Source organism: Nycticebus coucang, chromosome 21 (genome assembly GCF_027406575.1).
Source record: "Nycticebus coucang isolate mNycCou1 chromosome 21, mNycCou1.pri, whole genome shotgun sequence".
Taxonomy (NCBI): Eukaryota; Metazoa; Chordata; class Mammalia; order Primates; family Lorisidae; genus Nycticebus; species Nycticebus coucang.
Window position 1 is genome coordinate 67,589,637 of NC_069800.1, and position 21,909 is coordinate 67,611,545.

Consider the following 21,909-nt stretch of genomic DNA (forward strand, 5'->3'; position numbering starts at 1 on the left):
ATTGTAGTTGATTAGCTGGCCTGGGCTGAGTTCGAACCTGTCGCCCTTGGTGTATGTGGCTAGTGCTGTAACCACTGTGCTATGGGCTCCAAGCCATAAAAAGAGTAAGTTTGTTCATATCTTATCAAAATAACTTGCTGCGATTTTGATTAGAATTGCACTGTCCATTTACTTAGATCTCCTTTGATTTCTTTCATCAGAGTTTTGTAATCCTCCTCATACAGCTCTTGTACTTGTTTTGTTAGATTTACCTAAGTATCTAATATACCTAAGCATTTCATTTTCTGGTGCTACTGTACATAGCATTGTGTTTTTAAATTCAAATTCCAATTATTCATTGCTGGTATATAGAAAAGCAAGTGACTTTTATATATTAGTCCCCCCCCCAATCCATGGCTTCACTTTCCATGGTTTCAATTACCTGCAGTCAACCATGATCTAAAAATATTTAATGGAAAATCCCAGAAATAAACAATTCATAAGTTTTAAATTGTGTGCTATTCTGAGTAGTGTGATAAAATCTCATGCCATGCTGCTCTATACCACCCAGGACATGAATCATCCCTTTGTCTAGTGTATACGCACTGTATACTCTACCTGCCTGCTAGTCACTTAGTAGCTCAAAAAGGGACCACATTCACATAACTTTATTACAGTGCATTGTTATAACTGTTCTATTTTATTATTGTTGTTGGTAATATCTTACCATGCCTAATTTGTAAATTAAACTTCATCATAAAATAGGGAAAAATAGTGTATGTAGGGTTTGGTAATATCCATAGTTTTAGACTTCCTTATATATACCATAGGAGTCTATACATATTCCCCCAAATAAAGGGTACCTACTGTATCCCACAACCTTGTAATCACTTATTGATCCTAGGAGTTTTTTTGTAGAGTTTTTTGGATAGTATACATATTCACCCTTGTCATTTGTAAACAAGGATAGTTTTATTTCTTCCTTCCAAATCTGTATACCTTATTTTGCCTTCTCTAGTCTTATTGTATGAGCTAGGACTTATAGTATAATGATGAGCAGTTGTAGTGAGAGGGGTATTTCTTGCCTTATTCCTGATCTTAAGGATAAAGTACCTAGTTTCTCCTCATTAAGTATATTATCTGTGTAGATTTTATTTATTAAGTTGAGGAAGTTCCCCTCTATTTCTACTTTGCTAAGAATTTTTTAGCATAAATGGATCCAGAGTTTCATTAAGGGATGATGAAAAAAATTCTGGAGATGATGATGGTTATGGTTGCACAACAACATGAATGTACTTAATGCTGTGGAACTGCATGCTTAAAAATGGTTGATGTTACGTACATTTTCCCAACATTAAAGAACAGAACCTTTAGAAAAGGGCTACCTCAACCAAAAGAAGTCTTAGCACCTAACCTCCCTCCTGGTGCCCTAGTGTGCCCCTAGCTTAGGTATTTGCATGATCATTCCTCAGTCTGGAGAGTCCTCTTCCAGATATGCCAACCATGAGTAGACAGATGCCAGGGGATCGATATCTGTGCAGGGGACACTAAAGATATATCCAGAAAACTCTCTGTGGCTGGGCTGGGGAGGAGGCTGGAAGAAGATTAGGAGCAGTGGTTGGATTCTAGCCTATCTTCCTGTACTTACTACAAACTATGCAGCTTTGGTTGGAGCCAGCTAATCTTTCAGAGCCTCAGTTTCCTCATCTGTAAAATGAAGGTGTCAATGTCCTCCAGCCAAAGGCCACCAGGAACACACCTGCAGTTGAATAAGTTGGTATTATTGTTCATTGCAGTGAGGGTGAATGGGGAACCATAGGGCAATTCAGTAAGAGGTGTTGAAACTTTCTTGGGTTGGGTGATTTTTTTTTTCACAAATTGGATGTCATCAGGAATTGGAGGGTAGTTCTCTGGGCATCTCAGTAAATGCTATAGGTGAGGAGGCCAGTGCAGAGGAGGGCTCAGCTGTGGCTGATGGCAGAGCAGAGGTCTTTGCTACTAGTCAAGAAAGGGCATGACTGGGACATCGTGGAAGGCACAGTGATCTGTTTTTTTGTCTTGGCTTACACAAAATTATGACATAGCCATGTTTTGTGTCCTTGCATCATGATAGTGCTCTTCTCTACAAGATTGTTTATGACCAACAGGAGAACCACATAGCCTCACTGTGAGCACCACACTGGCTTCTGCTGTCAGGGTCTGCTTTTCTCCTTGGAGGTATTAACATATAGGCCGCGTAGGCTCTTAGCATAGTACCCTATGAACAGGAATGCTCAGGGTGGTGGGAGCTGATGTGCAGGGAGCAAGGGATGTGATCAGAACGATCAATTGCGTTTAGGTGGACCAGAGGCCTAGTCCAGGCAGTGGGAGGGGGGCTAGTGAGAGAGGAGGGGAGCTGAGGCAGGACGGGATGGATGTAGGAGGGGTGTCCCCTGACTTGGACAGCTGGAGGGGTTCAAGGGCGGCTCCAGGGCCTCTGTCGTTGGAAACGGTTATCAGGCAACAAAAGGCTCTCAGGTAGGAAGGGTGCTGAGAGCCCATGTGAAGGTCATGAGGTTGGTGGGAGACTACAGGGTCGTGGACTCAGGGCTGTGTATAGAGCAGAGAAGCGAGCTCCGCCGCGGGCCACAGATGGAGCGAAGGCGCCGCCTTCGGGAGCTCTAGGGTCCAGGTAGGAGCGCGGGAGCAAGAGGGACGCGGAGGAGACCATGGCACCTGCCTCAGCGCACCAGACGTGCCCCAACCCGTGAGCGCAGAAAGGGCACTGCGGCCAAAGCCCACTTGGAAACCCCGCGCGAGGTGCGGCACGGTGAGTTTCTGGTGGAGCAGAGACATCGGGCGGCATCCTGGGCGTCACTTCCGAGAGGCAGCGCGGCTGCTCCGCCCTCCAGCGGTGCTCTGAGCCTACCGCGTGCACGCGAGGGCTGGGACCCCGACGCGGGGGCAGCTATCACAGTACAGGAGGGCTGCCAGGCGGAGTCGGGCTCACTCCGAGCTGCCGTTGCCCCTTTAAGCGCCCGACCTGGGGCGCACGCGCAGTCGGGCCGTTGCGCACGCAGGCGCAAACACGGCGGCGGATGTTTACAGCAGCTGAGGTCGGAGCGGCGCACCCCGCTGCGGACGAGCTAGGGACGCCCTCGAGGAGCTGCAAGCGGCACGAGCTCGCGGGCTGGCCGAGCCTGGAGGTAGAGACACCGTCGCCCCTCGGCCCTGCCTGCGGCGGGTGGGTGGTGTCGCCACTTGGTCCCATCCCTCTCGGTCTCCTGTCCGAGCCCTATACTCTCCCCAGCCCCCGGGGTCCCCGCCCCCGGGTCCCTGGCGCCCCGCCCCCGAGGCCCCGCGTCTGGCCCCCAAGCGCTGCGCTTTCCGGGCGGCGTCTACCGGCGCCGGTTGCTCACACTCCTGGGTTTTCTTAGCGCAGACCTGCGGCTCGTCCTTGACTAAGTGGGAAGCGTTTGCAGTTAGTTCTAAGGCGAGTCAAGAGTTAAGGTTTAGAGCGAATTCTCCTTTGGCCTTTTCAGGAGATGACAGTCTGTTAGAAAGTTACCACATCCCCTAATCTCCCTCCTCCCCTCCGCCGCCGCGCGCCTTTGAGATGCTAGGAATTGGTGAGAGCTCTGGTACTTAAATTAAGGCGCTTGAAAAAGGCTTTTAGTGGTTGGACGAAGGAGACCTGAATGGGATTGAGCCTGTGTTCTTGTGAGAGGGATGTGCCTCCCGCACGGATGTCTGCCGCAGCGTTGCACCTGAAACGAATCCGTTAGATGCCTGCCCTTGTTCTCCTTAGTCGTGTGCCTGGGATGGTTTTCTTTTTTCTTTTCACGAGGGAATGACTAAACAACTCCATTCTGGGCCTGTGCTAGAATGTCCTGCACGAATTAGTGAAGTTGAGGTGCCTTGAAACAAATCAAATTGTGATGGCCGTGCTTGGGGGATGTGGAGCCGTGGGGGCACTTCAGAGTTAATGGAATTCGGTTTCTGAGGTCAGTGCCTTCACCTCCTGGGCTCACCCTTGCTCATCACTCCCCTGGGACATGGCTAGGTTGTTCTGAAAAAGGGCTCATTTTATTGTCTGCAATTCTGGTTGTTAAAAAGCTTTTCTGTGTATTTAGCAGGCATCGTCTCCACCCACCACGTACTACTGTTCTGGCTTTTGTCAGGCCTATGAATAGTGTAGATGTACTTCCAGGTGCTCCTCGACTTATGATGGGGTTCCATCCGCATAAACATATCCTGAAAAAGAGTTGTAAGTTGAACCATCTTAAGTTTAGGATTGATTGTGTTTGGGAAAGTCCTTTTGGTTTCCTTGTAAGAGTTTTTTTTTTTTTTTTTTTTGTAGAGACAGAGTCTCACTCTACCGCCCTCGGGTAGAGTGCTGTGGCGTTACACGGCTCACAGCAACCTCTAACTCTTGGGCTTACGCGATTCTCTTGCCTCAGCCTCCCAAGCAGCTGGGACTACAGGCGCCCGCCACAACGCCCGGCTGTTTTTTTGTTGCAGTTTGGCCGGGGCTGGGTTTGAACCTACCACCCTCGGCATACGGGGCCGGCGCCCTACTCACTGAGCCACAGGCACCGGCCTCCTTGTAAGAGTTTTGGTTTTCAAAATGAGAAGTCTCAGTTTTTATCGTCTATTTTTTTTTTTGTTTGTTTGTTTGTTTTTGGCCGGGGCTGGGTTTGAACCCGCCACCTCCAGCATATGGGACTGGCGCCCTACTCCTTGAGCCACAGGTGCCACCCGAGAAGTCTCAGTTTTTTCCATCATTCTGCTTGAAGGAGGTGTGGTTTTGGGTCTTTTTCACCAGCTCATTTTCCACGTGAATTATTTTGTCCATATTCCCCTTAAGAAGTGACATCCAGTTTGGAACGTGTGACAAAGCCATAATCACAGCTGCCTCAGTTGCCAATTCTGGGACCTTCATATGCCTGCTGCTGTTCCCTGAGTCTCGTGTGCCCTGCGGTTAGTATTGGAAGGAGCAGTAAGGCTGTTTAGTTGGACTGTGGACAGTTAGTACAGAGTAGTGAATTTTACATCAGAGATTACAGCACAAAATAAAGAGCAAAGTGTACTCAAGTGTAGCATCCTAAAAATGATTCTCCACCACTTTGAAAAATTGGATTTGACTGGATTGTATAATAGATTCTAGGTGAAAGTGGTATTATGTGGTTTGGCAAAGGTTATCTGTTTGTGTTGGTATTTTTGGTGACATCATAAATGATCATATCCATGGTTGGCAGTAAGCAGTGATGGTTTCTGGTGTGAAGGAGTGTTACATTACCAGGAAAGCTAATAATAATCATTAGATTCTGTAGATGTTCTCATGCATCCTACCAATGGCAGTAGATAGGCTTACTCCATAGTCAAAAGATGAGCTTGTGTGGTAAAAACATGTTGCTTTTTGAAAATTTTTAAAAGCTATATCTAAATCCAGCCCCCTTCTCATCAACTGGCTGTGTAGTCATGAGCGAATTAATTGCCCACCTTGGTTTGCCTCATAATATTGTAAAGTTTAAATGAGATTGTGGGTGATAAGTGGTACCTGTAAAAAGGTGGCAGCTATCTTTACTAAAAAGCTTTCTTTTGATATGATATAAACTTTCAGATTGAGGAGATGTTTAAAATAAGTGGTAGGTACTTAGTAGAAAATGGAACGTACCCAATATGTAGTTTGAGGTCATCTTCTGAAAATAAAATGATAGTACCGAGATAGAACAATAGAGCTTTATATATAGGCTTCTGGGTGAACAGGTAGCTTTCCTCACCCAGTACTGAGTAGGAGTCAAGATTTCTAAGTCTTCTCAGTAGACCCTTGCGCTTGCAAACATATGACTCCTCTTTTAACCAGTGACCCAAATTTTAAGGGGACTGAACTAGGCTATGGTTGTAGCTTCAAAAGTAAGTAGTTAATATCTAAGATTAAACTTGACCTCATTAGGACTTAACTCCATCCATCTGTGTTAACTGGCCCATGGACCATACTCTAACATGGGCTGTGAAACAACTTTAAAAGGCTGTGAAAATTTAATAATTGGACCACTTTAATGATTTGAAAAACTTAATATTCACCTCTAAAATCTTGACTGTGAATATTGACTATAAAGTGGAAGAGAATTTGGGTTAAGCCATATCCTTCACATGTCCACCTGTTAAAAGAAACTGATGATTCGAGCGGTGCCTGTGGCTCAAAGGAGTAGGGCACCAGCCCCATATGCCAGAGGTGGCAGGTTCAAACCCAGTCCTGGCCAAAACCACACACACACACAAAAAAAAAAAAAAAAAAAAAAAAAAAAGAAAGAAACTGATGATTCATCCATGTGATTGTTCAATTTTCATTCCTGGGAAAGCCTCTCCCATTACTATTGCCAGTAGTGTGCATGGATGTGTGTGCGTGTCTAATCTTTTCCCTCATTATTTCCTTGTGATTTTGCTGTTAGAAATCTGTGGAGAATTGTGGAGGAGGAAAAAAAGTATAACCTTTATTTATTTATTGAGACAGAGTCTCACTATGTTGCCCTTGGTAGAGTGCCGTGGCATCACAGCTCACAGCAACCTCAAACTCTTGGCTTAAGTGATTCTCTTGCCTCAGCCTCCCAAGTAGTTGGGCTACAGGCACTTGCCTTAACACCTGGCTATTTTTTTGTTGCAGTTCTAATTGTTTAGCTGGCCTGGGCTAAGTTCGAACCGGCCAGACTTGGTGTATGTGGCTGGCACCGTAACCACTGTGCTATAGGTGGTGAACCAGTATAATCTTTTTTAGTAATAATGTTATAGTGGGTTGTTTGGAAGGTTGTCCTGGTCGTCTTTTTTCCCCTAACAATTTATATCAGGTGTTTTGTAAAGCATTACCATCTTAGGTGAAGTGAAGCCATTATTTTGAAAAAATTACATGGGGTAAGTATAAAATCCGAAAGGATATTTTTATAGTTTTAGGGAAAGTAGGACTTCTCCAGATGAAAGAGCATTTTCCTATGAATTAGAGGAAGGTAATTGTTAATAGTTGGGTTCAGAGGGCACATGCTGTCCATTTTCTTCCTGCAGGCAGTGTGGGAGAAAGTAAGAAAAGTACTTATTTTTAAAGAGCCAGGAAGGCTATGTAGCATACATTTCATAAGGGGCCGAGGAAGGTCTGGTAGCAGCCCCTCCTACTCCGAAGCATGAAACAGATTTTGTTTTGTCACAATATGTTCTATTTGGGGAGAGATTTTTAGTGATTTTTTTTTGCCTAAAATTTAACTGTCAAGTGTATCCAAATCAACATAGTGAATGGATTGCTTGACTTGGGCAGATATGTATGTATATGTTAAGGGTGTTGAGTTCCAGATAAAATATAGGACGCCACTTAAATTTGAAGTTCATAGACCGAATTTTTTAGTATTGTTGAATACTAAATATACTGAATTTCTAATAGAACTGGGATTTTTTTTCCTTCTTCTAAATCTGGTATCTCTGGGGCTGAGGTAGATGTTGACAAAAGATATTCCATCTGTATTATTTTCCGAATTCAGAATTTGGTACGTTTAAAATTGTTACTGTTCTGCTCATACCTTTAATGTAAATGGCTCTTTTTAAAATGTTTAATTGTAGTATTAACTGAGTGCAGTCTTGAACATGGGTGGTGCTGTGAGTGCTGGTGAAGACAACGATGAGCTGATTGACAATTTGAAAGAAGCACAGTATATCCGCACTGAGCTGGTGGAGCAGGCTTTCCGAGCAATTGATCGTGCAGATTATTATCTTGAAGAATTTAAAGAAAATGCTTATAAAGATTTGGCATGGAAGCATGGAAACATTCATCTTTCGGCCCCGTGCATCTACTCAGAGGTGATGGAAGCCCTGGACCTGCAGCCTGGACTCTCGTTTCTGAACCTGGGCAGTGGCACTGGCTATCTCAGCTCTATGGTGGGCCTCATTCTAGGTAGGTCTGGGAAGAGAGTATGAAAGCTTGTCTGTCCCAGGGCAGGAGGCAATTCCTCCACAGAAAGTACAGCCGTGGGTGGCTAGCCCTGGTGGACACTTCCTAGCAGTTACTGGTGTTGACACTGGGTGCCCCTGGGTGCTGGGCATAAGGCATGATGGAGGAAGCTTGTGTGCCCCTCATGGGTCCTGAGCTCAGTCGAGGTACCTCTCCTGTTCTCTATCTCTTCCCACTTGCACTGCCACAGTCTGTTCTTTGTGCCACTAGCTCTGGACAGTGGAGGACCATGCGAGTTGTGTAAATCTTAACCTCACTGTGGTTTCTTGATTTAGCTGAATCAGTCTTCATTGTTATTTCCTCTCTCAACTTCACAGTCCTACAGGAGTTAAAGTTCTTCCAAAACAGTTTTTGTTTGTTCTTCTGTTTTAATACTAAAAGAGTAGTACCTATAAATTGTTTATTTTTTTTTTGCAGTTTTTGGCTGGGGCCAGGTTTGAACCTACCACCTCCAGTATATGGGGCCAGCGGCCTACTCCTTTGAGCTACCGCCCTATAAATTGTTTATTTTTAAATAAATGTCATGGGTTGAAAGGATTTCCCAAGGTCTTGCTCTGTTGTCCAGGCTAGCTTGCAGCAACCTCATCCTGGGCTGAAGCGATCTCTTGCCTCAGCCTCCTGAGTAGCTGGGACTGTAGGTACCACCATCCCATGCAGTTAAATTTCCTATTTTTTGTAAAGAGGAGGCTTTGCTCTTGCTCAGGCTGTTCTCAAACTTGCTGTTCCCTCGGCTGATCTTCCCACCTCAGGCTCCCAGAGGACAAGGGTTGCAGGTGTGAGACACCATGCATGGCCATCACAGTTTATCTTATTTGAAGGCATTTAGCTCACTTCTTTAGAGACGTAAGTTATAAAAATATACAGGAGAGTGCAGTTATTTTTATTTTTAAGTATTTATTTATTTTGAGACAGAGTCTCACTTTGTCACCCTTGGTAGAGTCCCATGGTGTCATAGCTCATAGCAACCTCAAACTTGGGCTCAAGTGATCCTCCTGCCTCAGCCTCCTGAGTAGCTGGGACTAGAGGTGCCCACCACCATGCCTGGCTAGATTTGTTAGAGATGGGGTCTTGCTCTTGGTCAGGCTGATCTCAAACTCCTGAGCTCAAGCAGTAGCCTTAGCTACTCTGCCTTAGCCTCCCAGAGTGCTGGGATTACAGGTGTGAGCCACTGTGCCTGACCCAGTTATTTTTACTATTAGTAACAATAGTAGCAGTCCCACTTTGTGAAAATGCTACAGTGGGGGAAAGATACCTGTTTTTAGTCTGAGTGAGGTGGAAGGGTTTCACTAGAGAAGCAAGAGGAGCTGATGTATGCGGTAAAAGATTATTCTGAAGAGGAAGCAAGGCCAGACTACCATGGCAAGGTGTGTGAGAGGCACTGGATGAAGCTGGTGTGTGGGGGCTGGAGTCTGTGTTTTTTGATGTTGGACCTGACAGGATATGTTGATGGCTGGCTGTGGTTGTGAAATAAACATGAAGAATGTCTCTAGGCTGGGGTATAGTGGCGCAGGCCTATAATTCTAGTACTTTGGGATGCTGAGATGAGTGGATTGCTTGAGGGTCAGGAGTTTGAGAGAAGGCTGAGCCATACAGCAAGACCCCTGTCTCTACAAAAAAAAAAAAAAAATTAGCTGGGTGTTATGCTCTTGTGGACCTAGCTACTTGTGAAACTGAGGTAGGAAGATCGCTTGAATCAAGAGTTTGAAGTTGGAGTGAGCTGTGACAGTGCCACTACCCTCATGCCTGGGGCAAAGAAAAGAGAGAATGTTTGTCTATGCAGTTTTTGGCTTAACCATTTTGATGTTTGTTATTAAGTTAGTGTAAAATTCTGAATGTTGAGACTTCGAGTTGTAATGGCTTGTCATATAAAAATACTTTGGCAGGGTGCCTGTGGCTCAAAGGAGTAGGGCACCAGCCCCATTTGCCAGAGGTGGCAGGTTCAAACCCAGCCCCAGCCAGAAACTGCAAAAACATAAAAAAATTAAAAAATAAAAATAAAAACAAAAATGCTTTGGTATGTACATAGTAGCATTTTTCTTTTTGTAGTTGTTATGGTCACTTTAGAAAATTCTAATAGGAACAATTGATTTTGTGAATGCGGAATTAAAATTTTGGTGTCATTATAAGTTTGTACGCTTTGGAATTCGGTAAAGTTTTGAGACTGATCATTTTGCTTTAGGCTATAGATTGCTACCTTTAAATTTTTAAATACGTAGGCTTTTATTTTTAAGCTAAATACTTTTTGACCTTAATTTATCTTGGATTGAGACTGTTGCTTGTGCTTCAAAAAGAGAGCCTAGTGCCTAGATTATAATTTTTGAATTTGGGAATTGTGATTCTCTCCATTGTAGCAGAAAACTCAGAGGACCTCCAACTAAGATGGCATTTTTTTTTTTGTGGAAATAGATCATTAAACTGACTAGATTAGAAATATTATAGAAAAGAACCAAAATTCTTGGAAACAGATGACTTAAGGCAAGCCTGCAGTAGCTTGCTGTACCTGACACCCCAGTTACAAAGAAAGGGCTCACAGTTTGACACTGTAGCTTCTCCTTTCCAGGTTCCCCAGTCTACTGGGAATGTTGTTGGATGTTAGGGTAGGAGAGGTCTGAAGAGAAACAGCCTGCTTTCTGCTGTAGTCCGTGTAACATGGTGCTTTAATGTATTTGAAGGAAGTGACTTTAGGGTTTGCTCTCAGGATGCTCATCTGGCTGGTCAGTGACTCGTGTGCAGATGCTTCAGCCCATTCAGCCTTGGTGCCACTTATGTAAGTCATTCCAGAGTAAAACCTCATTGGCCTCCTGGGGCCTACAACTGTGAAGTCTGAAGTCTTTCATCTGGTGCAGAGATCCTTACTGTGACCCTTCATCTAATCTGAACAGCCTCTCGGTCAGCCATGTGATGTTTGTTCTGTTGGCTTCCCTCCTCTTTGCTCAGGGCTGTCCTTCCCTTTGTTTTTCATCTGTTAGGAGAGGGTATAGCAGGTACTTAAGAGCTGATGACTCAAAAATACGCTGCCTGAAAGTGCTGTGTAAGAGGAGCTGCTCTGCCAGGGGTCTCGTGAGTTAGCTTCAGCTTCAGCTTCATGTCATGGCACTACATCTTGAGTGTAACCTTCCTGACACCTCTGCCTGGCATATTTTTATTGAGGGGTATGTTATTACTATTTAGTGTTAAGCTTCTTAGGAATAGGAACCATGTCCCATATCTGTTATTAGAGTTAACTACATAATAAGTATCTGATGATAGTGAAGGTAAGGGGTTAATGAAAATATGATGAATAGATAAAAACAACCAGCTTTTCTTGGTCCCTGGCACAGTGCTCCCATCTGGAGTGATGGGAATTGAAACCAGGGAATTGTCAGGTGGTCTTGAAGTTTGGAATAACTTAGGATTGGATGTTGTAAATAGTGAAAATATGACTCAAGTAGGATGTCTTTTGATGAACGTTTTAGTGACAGCTTTATGTATGAAAGATGTTGGGAGAAAATAGCAGCATACAGTTTTCCAAATGGGAGCCAGGGAATCCTTGGCATGAGCTGTTTTACTAGGAAGGGACCCAGGCATACCAGGTAGTAACATGTGAAGGTGCGAGTCACACAGGAGATTGCCTCTTTACCAGTATTTCTTTCTTCCTTCCTTTTTTTTTTTTTTTTTTTGAGACAGAGTCTCAAGCCATTGCCCTGGGTAGAGTGCTGTGGTGTCATAGCTCACAGCAACCTCTAACTCTTGGGCTTAAGTGATTCTCTTGCCTCAGCCTCCCAAGTAGTTGGGACTACAGGTGTCTGCCGCAATGCCTGGCTGTTTTTTTTTTTTTTTTGTTCTTGTTGTTACAGTTATCATTGTTGTTTAGCAGGCCAGGGCTGAGTTCGAACCTGCCAGCCTTGGTGTATGTGGCCGGTGCCCTACCCACTGAGCTACAGTCGCTGCCTGCTTACCAGTATTTCTGTGGGATTGCAGGGCTGAGTGCTACCCTTAGTATTGTGTATGTTTATCTACTAAGTAGACATGCTCTGCTGATTTTCACATGCAGAGTTTTAAAGGTTGAGGGACAACATAGCTATAGTAAATGAACAAATGTGAAGTGTGAAGCTTGGTGAGTTTTCACACATGCATCGGCCTCCCTGTAATCACCACCCAGAACAGGACTGGATGGTGATTACAGGCATCAACATGCCAGAAGGCTCTGTGCCCCTTCCTCTTTCCAGAAAGGTAATTGCTGTTTTACCCTTCATTAGCACTGATGAGTTTTGGTTGGTTGATGCCTTCATGGAAGTGGATTCCTACAACATGTAGCTTCATCTTAGCCAGTGATTTTTTCAACTGGTGTGCTGGGGTACAGTGGTGTGCCATCAAAGGAAGATTTTTAAAGATCATTAATTAAATTGTTTTCAAAAATTCAAGGCACAGGAAGTATATGTATCAAAATTAAAACCTCTTTAAATTGACTATATGAGTATATCATTATTATAATAAAAATGTTTTATGTTATAATAAATAAACATTGGCTTATTTTTAAAGTAGGTGGGGTATAGCCTTGTAAAATAAGGTTTCATGGTATGTCCATAGATGGTGCGATTTGATAAAGATTTGTTGATGAACACTGATACATATTGAAATATCAGTGAAGTGAATGAAGCCTTATGACTTAGCAGTCCCTCGCTGTGCCTAAACTAGTAAGGAGGTGTAGCTCATAATGAATACTTCATATAGTGCTGTCTATATTTGAAATGGTTAAGTAATTGGACACAATTATTTTGAAAATCCGAGTTTTGAAAATTGCACGTGTGTTTAATTAATACCTGTATTTGTTTTTAAAAAAGTATGAGTTGTTTAGTTATTTTTACTTTTTTTTGTTTGTTTGTTTTTTTGAGTCAGAGCCTCAAGCTGTCACCCTGGGTAGAGTGCTGTGACATCACAGCTCACAACAACCTCCAACTCCTGGGCTCAAGCAATTCTCCTGCCTCGGCTTCCCAAGTAGGTGGGACTACAGGCGCCTGCCACAATGCCTGGCTATTTTTTGGTTGCAGCCGTCATTGTTGTTTGGCGGGCCTGGGCTGGATTTGAACCTGCCAGCTCAGGTGTATGTGGCTGGCGCCTTAGCTGCTTGAGCCACAGGCGCTGATCCTATTTTTACTATTTTTTGTCATTTTTAATTTTTATTAATAGTGTTCAATTAAAATGGACATGTTTTTAGTAAAGAAACAAAAATTAGAAGATGAAGGTAGTGTGCCAAATACTGCTTCATCCAGTACATTGGCAACTAAATTAAAAACAATTAGTCATCAGTATAATGAAGGTTATTTATCATTCAATTTCATATGTAGTTAATGGTAATCCACCACATCCCACATGTATAATTTGTGTCAAAACATTAGCAAATGCTGCTGTGGTTCCTAAACAAATTAGAGAGACATTTATGACCTATCATTTGATCCTGCCATACCATTGCTAGGTGTCTACCCAGACTAACAAAAATCATTTTACAACAAAGTAAAGTATCTTGAGAATGGAAAAAAAAGTATCCAGTGTACTCTACTATTATGAAACCAATATGTAAACACACATTCATACAAATGGTAAAACACAAAGATAGTTCAGAAAGGGGGAGGAGGTGAGTGGAGGGAGTGTATTTGGCAGAATCTCATGTATTGTACACAATGCAAAGGTACATTTCAAAACAACTAAGTATATTATAAACGTCTTACCACAAAAATAAGTGAGGTGATGTTATATTAATTTGATTTAAGCATTCTGCATTATATATCAGATCATCATGCTATACCCCATATACAGTATACGTATACTGTATACTGTATACCCCTGTATACAGTTATGATTTAAAAGTTAAGTAAAAAAAAAAGGCATTTACAATCCAGATATTCCCACTTATCTGAAAAGCTTGTGTAATATTTGAAACAACTTGGACTCAGTAATACTAAACAAGCAAAATTATGGACCAAATATGTAACAGTATCAGATAAAGCGAGTTATACAGTTGCAGAATTGTAGCTAGGAAATTGTATTGGCCTGCTGTGCAATTGTCAAAACAATATTTGGAGAAGAATATAAAAAGGAAATTTTAAACATTCTGCTTTCACATAATACAATTTTTCAGTGTGTTAATGACTTATCAGAAAATATAGAATTTAATATATTACCTCAAAAAAGTAAACATGTTTGTACTGAAGTTGGATGAATCTTCTGATTTCAGTGGTAAATGTCAACTTTTAGCATTCAGTAGATTTGTCTGTAAAGAAGAAATACAATAGTTTTTATTTTTTTGATCACTCCAAACAACAACAAATGGGCAGGATGTTTTGCATTTGATAGATAATTACTTCAAAGCTAATAACTTGTCTTTGGATTCCTGCATAAGGATTTGTATGGATGGAGCCCCATCTGTGTCTGGAGGCGTAAAAGGATTTGTTATACTTGCACAAAGAAAGAATCCAAAAATTATATTTACACACTGTTTTCTATACAGAGAAGTGCTAGCATCAAAATCATCAGTGCCTGAATTGCAAAAGGTCCTAGACAGCACCATTAAAATGATGAATTATATGAAAGCAGGCCATTGCAATCAAGATAATTTGCAGAATTATGTTCTTTAGTGGATGCTGCTCATACACAGCTCTTACTGCCTACAGAAGTCAGATGGTTACCTTGAGTAAGAGTTCTGTCCTGATTTTATTAATTTAAAGAAGTAGTATGAACCTTTTAAAAAATGCAGTATTCTGGCTTGGCGCCCGTGGCTCAAGCAGCTAAGGTGCCAGCCACATACACCTGAGCTGGCGGGTTTGAATCCATCCTGGGCCCGCCAAACAACAATGATGGCTGCAACCAAAAAATAGCCAGGCGTGTGGTGGGCACCTGTGGTCCCAGCCACTTGGGAGGTGGAGGCAGGAGAATCGCTTGAGCCCAGGAGTTGGAGGTTGCTGTGAGCTGTGATGCCACATCACTCTACCCAGGGCAACAGCTTGAGGCAATGTCTCAAAAAAAAAAAAAAGCCGTGTTCTAAATTAGGTGATTTACTTTGTGACAGGCTTGGTGTAATAAAGTTGCATTTCTTTTTTTTTTTCTTTTGTAGAGACAGAGTCTCACTTTATGGCCCTCGGTAGAGTGCCGTGGCCTCACACAGCTCACAGCAACCTCCAACTCCTGGGCTTAAGCGATTCTCTTGCCTCAGCCTCCCGAGTAGCTGGGACTACAGGCGCCCGCCACAACGCCCGGCTATTTTTTGGTTGCAGTTTGGCCAGGGCCGGGTTTGAACCCGCCACCCTCGGCATATGGGGCCGGCGCCTTACCGACTGAGCCACAGGCGCCGCCCCATAAAGTTGCATTTCTTGTAGATTTATTTTAGTGTTGAATATTCTTAAGAGTATGCAGGGAAATCACGAAAATATTCTCACATCTACAGATAAAGTTAATGATTTCAGAGAAAATTACTGCTCTGGAAGGAAAGGATTAAAAGAGAAAATGCAATAGAAATGTTTGAACTAGTGAAAAGTAAACTGGATAAAATCTTATTGAACAAATTTTACAAACTTTAGATTGATTGTACACAAATTTTGAAAAATACTTTCCTGTACCTACACTTGACATAAAATCTCTGGACTGTGGGGGAAATCCCTTTGTTTTAAGTGTGTGTATGTCAGGAAATTTAAATATTACAGAAGAGATACTTAAAAAAAAAAATATTACAGAAGAGGCTGGCACGGTGGCTCACACTTTAATCCCCGCACTCTGAGAGGCCGTGGCAGGTGGATTGCCTGAGCTCAGGAGTTCAAGACCAGCATGGGCCAGAGTGAGACCCTGTCTGTAAAAATAGCCTGATGTGGGCGGCACCTGTGGCTCAGTGGGTGGGGTGCTGGTCCCGTATACCGTTGGTGGCAGGTTCAAACGCCGCCCCGGCCAAACTGCAACAACAACAAAAATAGCCGGGTGTTGTGGTGGGCGCCTGTAGTCCTAGTTACTCAGGAGGTTGAGGCAGGAGAATTGCCTAAGCCCAAGAACTGGAGATTGCTGTGAGCTGTGACACTACAGCACTCTCCCGTGGGTGAAAAAGTGAGACTCTATCTCTAAAAATAATAGCCTGGTGTTGTGGCTATAGTCCCAGCTACTTGGGAGGCTGAGGCAAGAGATTCACTTGAGCCCAAGAATTTGAGTTTTCTGTGAGCTATGATGCTATGGCTCTACTGAAGGCGACAAAGTGAGACTCTGAATCTCTGTCTCCAAAGAAAAAAAAAAAAAAATTACAGAAGAGGAAGAGTTAAAAGAAATAAGAGATGACAGAGGATTATGATTAAAATGTTAAACAACAGATAATACAATCTTTCGGTTATCTCTCAAGAGTGAATTTCCAAATAATTACAAAAAAAGCAATAGAAATACTGTTCTCAATGTCATATTGGTGTGAAATGAGCTTTTTCTGTAATGTATAATATTAAAGTAAATAATATTAAAAGTAAAAATGGATCATGGCTCCTTGGAAGAAGATTAAAGAGTATGCCTGTCCAAAATTTGACTTTGCAAAGAAGGTATTCTAAAAAACGTTAAGCTGAGATAGGTCATTAAATGTTATATTATAATAAACAGAAAATAAATATAAATAAGGTTTTAAAGCATTTTAATTGTAACCTTTTTATTACAAGTTATATATATATATATTTGCTGTGATGTGTTTTGTGTTAATAAATCAAAAAGATATATTCTTTTTTATAATCAACATAATTCAAGTATGCCATGGAAAGGTTAACTATAGGGTTCAAGTGTGCCGTGAGGTAAAAGAGGTTGAAAAACACTATCTAAGCTTAGTGTCAGTAGTGTGTGTTCTGCTCACTCGCATTTAACCTAGAGACAGCTTTGTGTGGAGGGAGCACTTTCATGGGCTACTAACATTTCTTACAGTTTTGTTTCAAATTACTGATAAATTTCCTTTGATATAAAAAGTGTTTCATTGTGACTTAGAATGATAGTTTTATTTTAATGATGATTAAAACCCATTTTGTGAGAATTATTAAAATGCCACATCTGAGTATTTTGGGGGATGTTTCAGGGAATTCAGAACCATCTTAACTTAATGCTGCCTACCTCTGGATAAACAGGTGAGATCTGTGGTTGTTTCATTTACAAATACATGTTTCTTTCTTAATTCATTAGTATTAATAAGAACCTGAACTCTTGGTTTTTGTCTTTTCAAATGATTGTTTAAAAGTTCGAGAGCAGAGGCATCAACACTTATTGAAGATGTGGTGGCCAGAGATAGCAGGACGAGACTTCTGTAGTTATACTCGCTAAATCAGATATGTTGTGATTGATAGAATAAAAATAAATAAATTAGTAATATTTGTAGCCCAAGTTGTAAAAGTTTTCTTATTCTCAAACCAATAGGTCCTTTTGGTGTAAACCATGGGGTGGAACTTCATTCAGATGTGATAGAGTATGCAAAGCAGAAACTGGATTTTTTCATCAGAACAAGTGAAAGTTTTGACAAGTAAGATCAAATTATGTTCATTGGGTCAGAGGGTGTGAATTAATTGTAACAGACTTTTGATCAGGTAGGAAGAAATCATAGTATTAATGCTTACATGCCCTCACTTGTGATTCGACTTCAGTAGGGTGATCTTATATTTCTGTTCTAATTTTCAAAAAATATTCTGTGTTTTTAATGATTTTAGGTTTTTGTGATGATGATACTTACATAAAGGCAATTTCTCATGAACATAATAGGAGAAGAAAACAAAATGTTTTGCTGAATTTTCATACTTCCAATGTAGACAAACTTTTATTACCTGATTGTTTCTAAAATAAAGTTAATTGCATTTGTCTCTAAATAGTATATATGATGAGCTCTTGCCATTTTAAAACAAGACATTAAAATTCTTACTTTAGGGATTAAAATTTTTAGAAAAACAATGCATTTTCCTTATTTTGTTGTATAGTAGATCTCGAATAAGGTGAAAACATCAAAGACAATGATGATTGGAAGTTGTCTTACGTTTGGATCAATGTTTATGATATTCACTTCCATACTATTTTGTTTGAAATTTCTTGGGTTCTATTTATATAGTGTAATTCTTTCTGGAAGGGTGGCTTCCAGCTCCTGGCTCTGTAAATTGCATCACATTGCTATGGGATTTTACAGTTAACATGTAACCCGTGGATAGCAAAGATTTACTGTGTGTGATTGCAGGCAGTTGAGTCCTTACATTATAGAAAACATTTTTTACTTCCAGGTTTGACTTCTGTGAGCCTTCCTTTGTTACTGGCAATTGCCTGGAGATTTCTCCAGATTGTTCTCAGTATGATCGAGTGTACTGTGGGGCTGGTGTGCAGAAAGAGCATGAGGAGTACATGAAGAGTCTGCTCAAAGTGGGAGGCATCCTTGTTATGCCACTGGAAGAGAAGGTCAGATTCCCTTCATAACTGACATTTTTGTGTACTATTTACCAAGGTCTGTTTCAGGCAGTTTACACATATTGACCCTGTTAACAACTCCCTCTACTTCACAAATCAGGAAATAGGCAGGGATGGGTGAGGGAGCTTGCCAGGTCTTAGAGTTACCCTTGGTGAAGGCAGAACCTAACTCAGGTAGGCCCCTCAGAGCCTGTGCTGAAGCCTTCTGCTCCTCCCTTTCGAGCTCTCCCTTCATCTTTTTCCTCTCCTTACTCTCTTTCTCCCCTCCCCTTGCCTCTCTCCTTTCCTTCCCCTCCTCTTCCCCTTTTTTCTCCCCAGCTATTCTAATTTTGATTCTAATTGTTACTCTGTTATACTGTTCTACTATCAGAATTATTATATATAAAATAATTAGAGTAATTCTAGTCTAATTGGCACTCTAATTTCTAAATATCTTGATGGTAAGTATTGTACAGGAATCCCTGCTTAGTGGGAATCTTTTCCAAGTTTTGAAAAAGCATTTGAAAAAGTGCTCATCAGCCCTAGAGAAATGCAAATCAAAACCACCCTGAGACATCATCTAACCCCAGTGAGAATGGCCCACGTCACAAAATCTTGAAATTGCACATGCTGGCATGGATGTGAAGAGAAGGGAACACTTTTACCCTGCTGGTGGGGCTGCAAACTAATACAATCTTTTTGGAAGGAAGTATGGAGAACCCTCAAAGAACTCAAGCTAGACCTCCCATTTGATCCTGCAATCCTATTACTGGGCATCTACCCAGAAGAAAAAAAAATCCTTTTACACACTAGACTATTAATTGCTGCTCAATTTGTAATTGCCAAAATGTGGAAATAGCCTAAGTGCCCACTAACTCAGGAATGGATTAACAAGCTGTGATATATGTATACCATGGAATACCGTTCAGCCATTTAAAAAGATGGAGAGTTTACATCTTTTATATTAACCTGGATGGAAGTGGAACACATTATTCTTAGTAAAGCATCACAAGAATGGAGAAGCAAGAATCCTATGTACTCAATTCTGATATGAGGACAACTAATGACCTAATACATGGTGGGGGATGGGGAGAGCAGAGAAGAGGGAAGGAGGGAGAGGGTGAGGGGTCATGGTGCGTGGCACATCTTTTGGGGGTGGGACTTAATTATAAGAGGGTCTTTATCTAACAAATGAAGTCCAGTGTAACCTGGTTCTTTGTACCCTCAATGAATCCCCAACAATAAAAAAAATAAGAGATTGTACATTTTTCTGCACTTTTTAAATGCTAGCATTTATTTTGTTCAAACAGTAATAAATCATGGTAGAAAATCTATTAATTATGAATAAGAAACTTACAGTGCCTATCCTAATGACTGTTAGTGTGTGATTCTCATAGAACTTTTCAGTTCTATGCCTCCTTTTTCAAAAAGATTATATATACTAGTGTATAACTTCTTAGTGTTTTACTGCATCATCCTTTTGGTGCTTAGGTATAGTAGCCCATTGAATTGTTGACTAAGATTATTAATTAGCTTCTTTTATCGAGCCTTAGGCTGTGTATTGTATTTCACTATTATTGTTACATTTCAAAACTTAAGTGAATATCCCTAATTTTTATCATAAAACATGTCCATAAATATTCCCTTATATATGTGGGTTTGAAAGATGTATGAAAGATGGGTTTTTTTTGGGCAGCGCCTGTGGCTCAAGGAGTAGGGCGCCGGTCCCATATGCCGGAGGTGGCGGGTTTAAACCCAGCCCCGGCCAAAAACCACAAAAAAAAAAAAAAAAGAAAGATGGGTTTTTAAAAAACATTACGACAAAATCACTATCAACCTATATAAATTAATTTGTTACTATCTTGAAATATCTAATTCTTGTTCAAATTCTTACTGCCTCAGAAATTTCTTTATAATAGTTTGTTTGAATGAGGATCCCATTTAAGGTTCATATATTGCTTTTGGTTCATCTTTTAAGTGTTTCTTTTTCCTCAGTGTTTATCTATAGGTTCTTCTTTGTTTTCATTTTTTCCTTGTAACTTACTTGTTGAAGAAGTCACGTCATTTGTCTTACGGAGTTTCCTACAGTCTAGATTTTGCCGATTGCATACAGTATATCTGGTGATGTTTTACATTTTTTCCCTAGGGGTTTTTTGGCCTTTTTGGTCCTTGCATTTCACTGTGGATGTACAATCAAATTATGTTTTAAAGCCACTTAAAATATTATTTGCCTATAAGTTTATGTCACCAACCTGACACTCAGATCATTCGTTTACTTTTCTATAACTTTGTAGGGATTGCCATTTTATGTTTTATAGCTTTGTAAAATATTTGCAAGTTTCCAAAGTCTAAATAAAGAACCCTCAAAATTTTTTTCCATAAGTATCCCCTCAATTCTGTTCCATTCACCTTTATATAACCATTCTTGTGTTTTGTTTTTAGTTTATCTTTTTTTAAAATGTATTTTTTAGTTTATTCTGTTAAGTCACAGCATTGTTGTTTTCTTTTCTTTTCCTTTTCATTTTTTTGAGACAGAGTCTCACTTTGTTGCCCTTGGTAGAGTGCTGTGGCATCACAGCTCACAGCAATTTCCAGCTCTTGGGCTTAGACAGTTCTCTTGCCTCAGCCTCCCGAGTAGCTGGCACTACAGGCACCTGCCACAACGCCAGGCTATTTTTGTTGCAGTTTGGCCCAGGCCGGGTTCGAACCTGCCACCCTCGGTATATGGGGCAGGCGCCCTACTCACTGAGCCACAGGTGCTGCCCTAGTTTATCTTTTTGTTAAAAAAAAATTATATATATGTATATAAAACAAACGCATCCCTTCCTAACTAACCCTCCTTCCGTAAAGCCTCATACTGTTTCCACTTTGCCCATCCAGTAACATGAGATAAGGATTTGTAGCTCTAAGATACATATTTACACACACACGTATTTGTACCTCCAGGTACAGTCTCAGAGGCAAAAGTGCTTAAAGACTCTGCATTTTGGGGTGGTGCCTGTGGCTCAAAGGAGTAGGGTGCCAACCCCATATGCTGGAGGTGGTGGGTTCAAACACAGCCCCTGCCAGAAACTGCAAAAAAAAAAAAAAAAAAAAGACTGCATTTTGAAACTTGCCAGCCACCCTTTAACAGGCAGTGCTGTCAGCAGAGTGAAGGAGGAGCTGGTCTGAGCCTTTGCTGACGGCCGCCTGTGTGACTCCGGCTGTAGTTGGCTAGAGTGTTCAGCAGTGCTTACACACCCCATCTTTGCTCTTTCTTTTCAGAATACTGTTTTAAATGTCTTCTCTTATACAAATACTATTAAAAATCTTTGTTTTGATGCACAATGCATTAGACTTCTGATTGGCATTTGTGTCATAGGTAGATTAATTCGACAATTGTGGATGTCTTTACTATATTGTCAGCTTATCTAAAAATATTAAATAGGAGTTTATATTTCTTGAAGGCTTCTTATATCATTTACCTATTACATTAAATTATTTGATGGTCATTTTAAGTAGAAATTCTCCTTCAAAAATGTTTTAGAAAATGTTTTTGCTAGTATATAAGAATGTGATTA

The 21,909-nt window shown here is 41.2% G+C and overlaps 1 protein-coding gene across 2 annotated transcripts in view; it reads left to right on the plus strand.

Moving 5' to 3' along the window:
• Window positions 1–2,900: 2,900 nt before the first annotated feature.
• PCMTD2 (protein-L-isoaspartate (D-aspartate) O-methyltransferase domain containing 2) overlaps window positions 2,901–21,909 on the plus strand; it is a 32,847-nt gene continuing 13,838 nt past the window's right edge. Inside the window, exons 1-5 of one of the 2 annotated variants that reach the window (XM_053574948.1) lie at window positions 2,901–3,164; window positions 3,806–3,962; window positions 7,564–7,894; window positions 17,345–17,447; window positions 18,190–18,361. In XM_053574948.1, the coding sequence (XP_053430923.1) occupies window positions 7,588–7,894; window positions 17,345–17,447; window positions 18,190–18,361 (582 nt within the window). In that variant the 5' untranslated portion in view covers window positions 2,901–3,164; window positions 3,806–3,962; window positions 7,564–7,587. The remainder of the gene's footprint in view (window positions 3,165–3,805; window positions 3,963–7,563; window positions 7,895–17,344; window positions 17,448–18,189; window positions 18,362–21,909) is intronic. The other variant, XM_053574947.1, reaches the window with a different exon arrangement.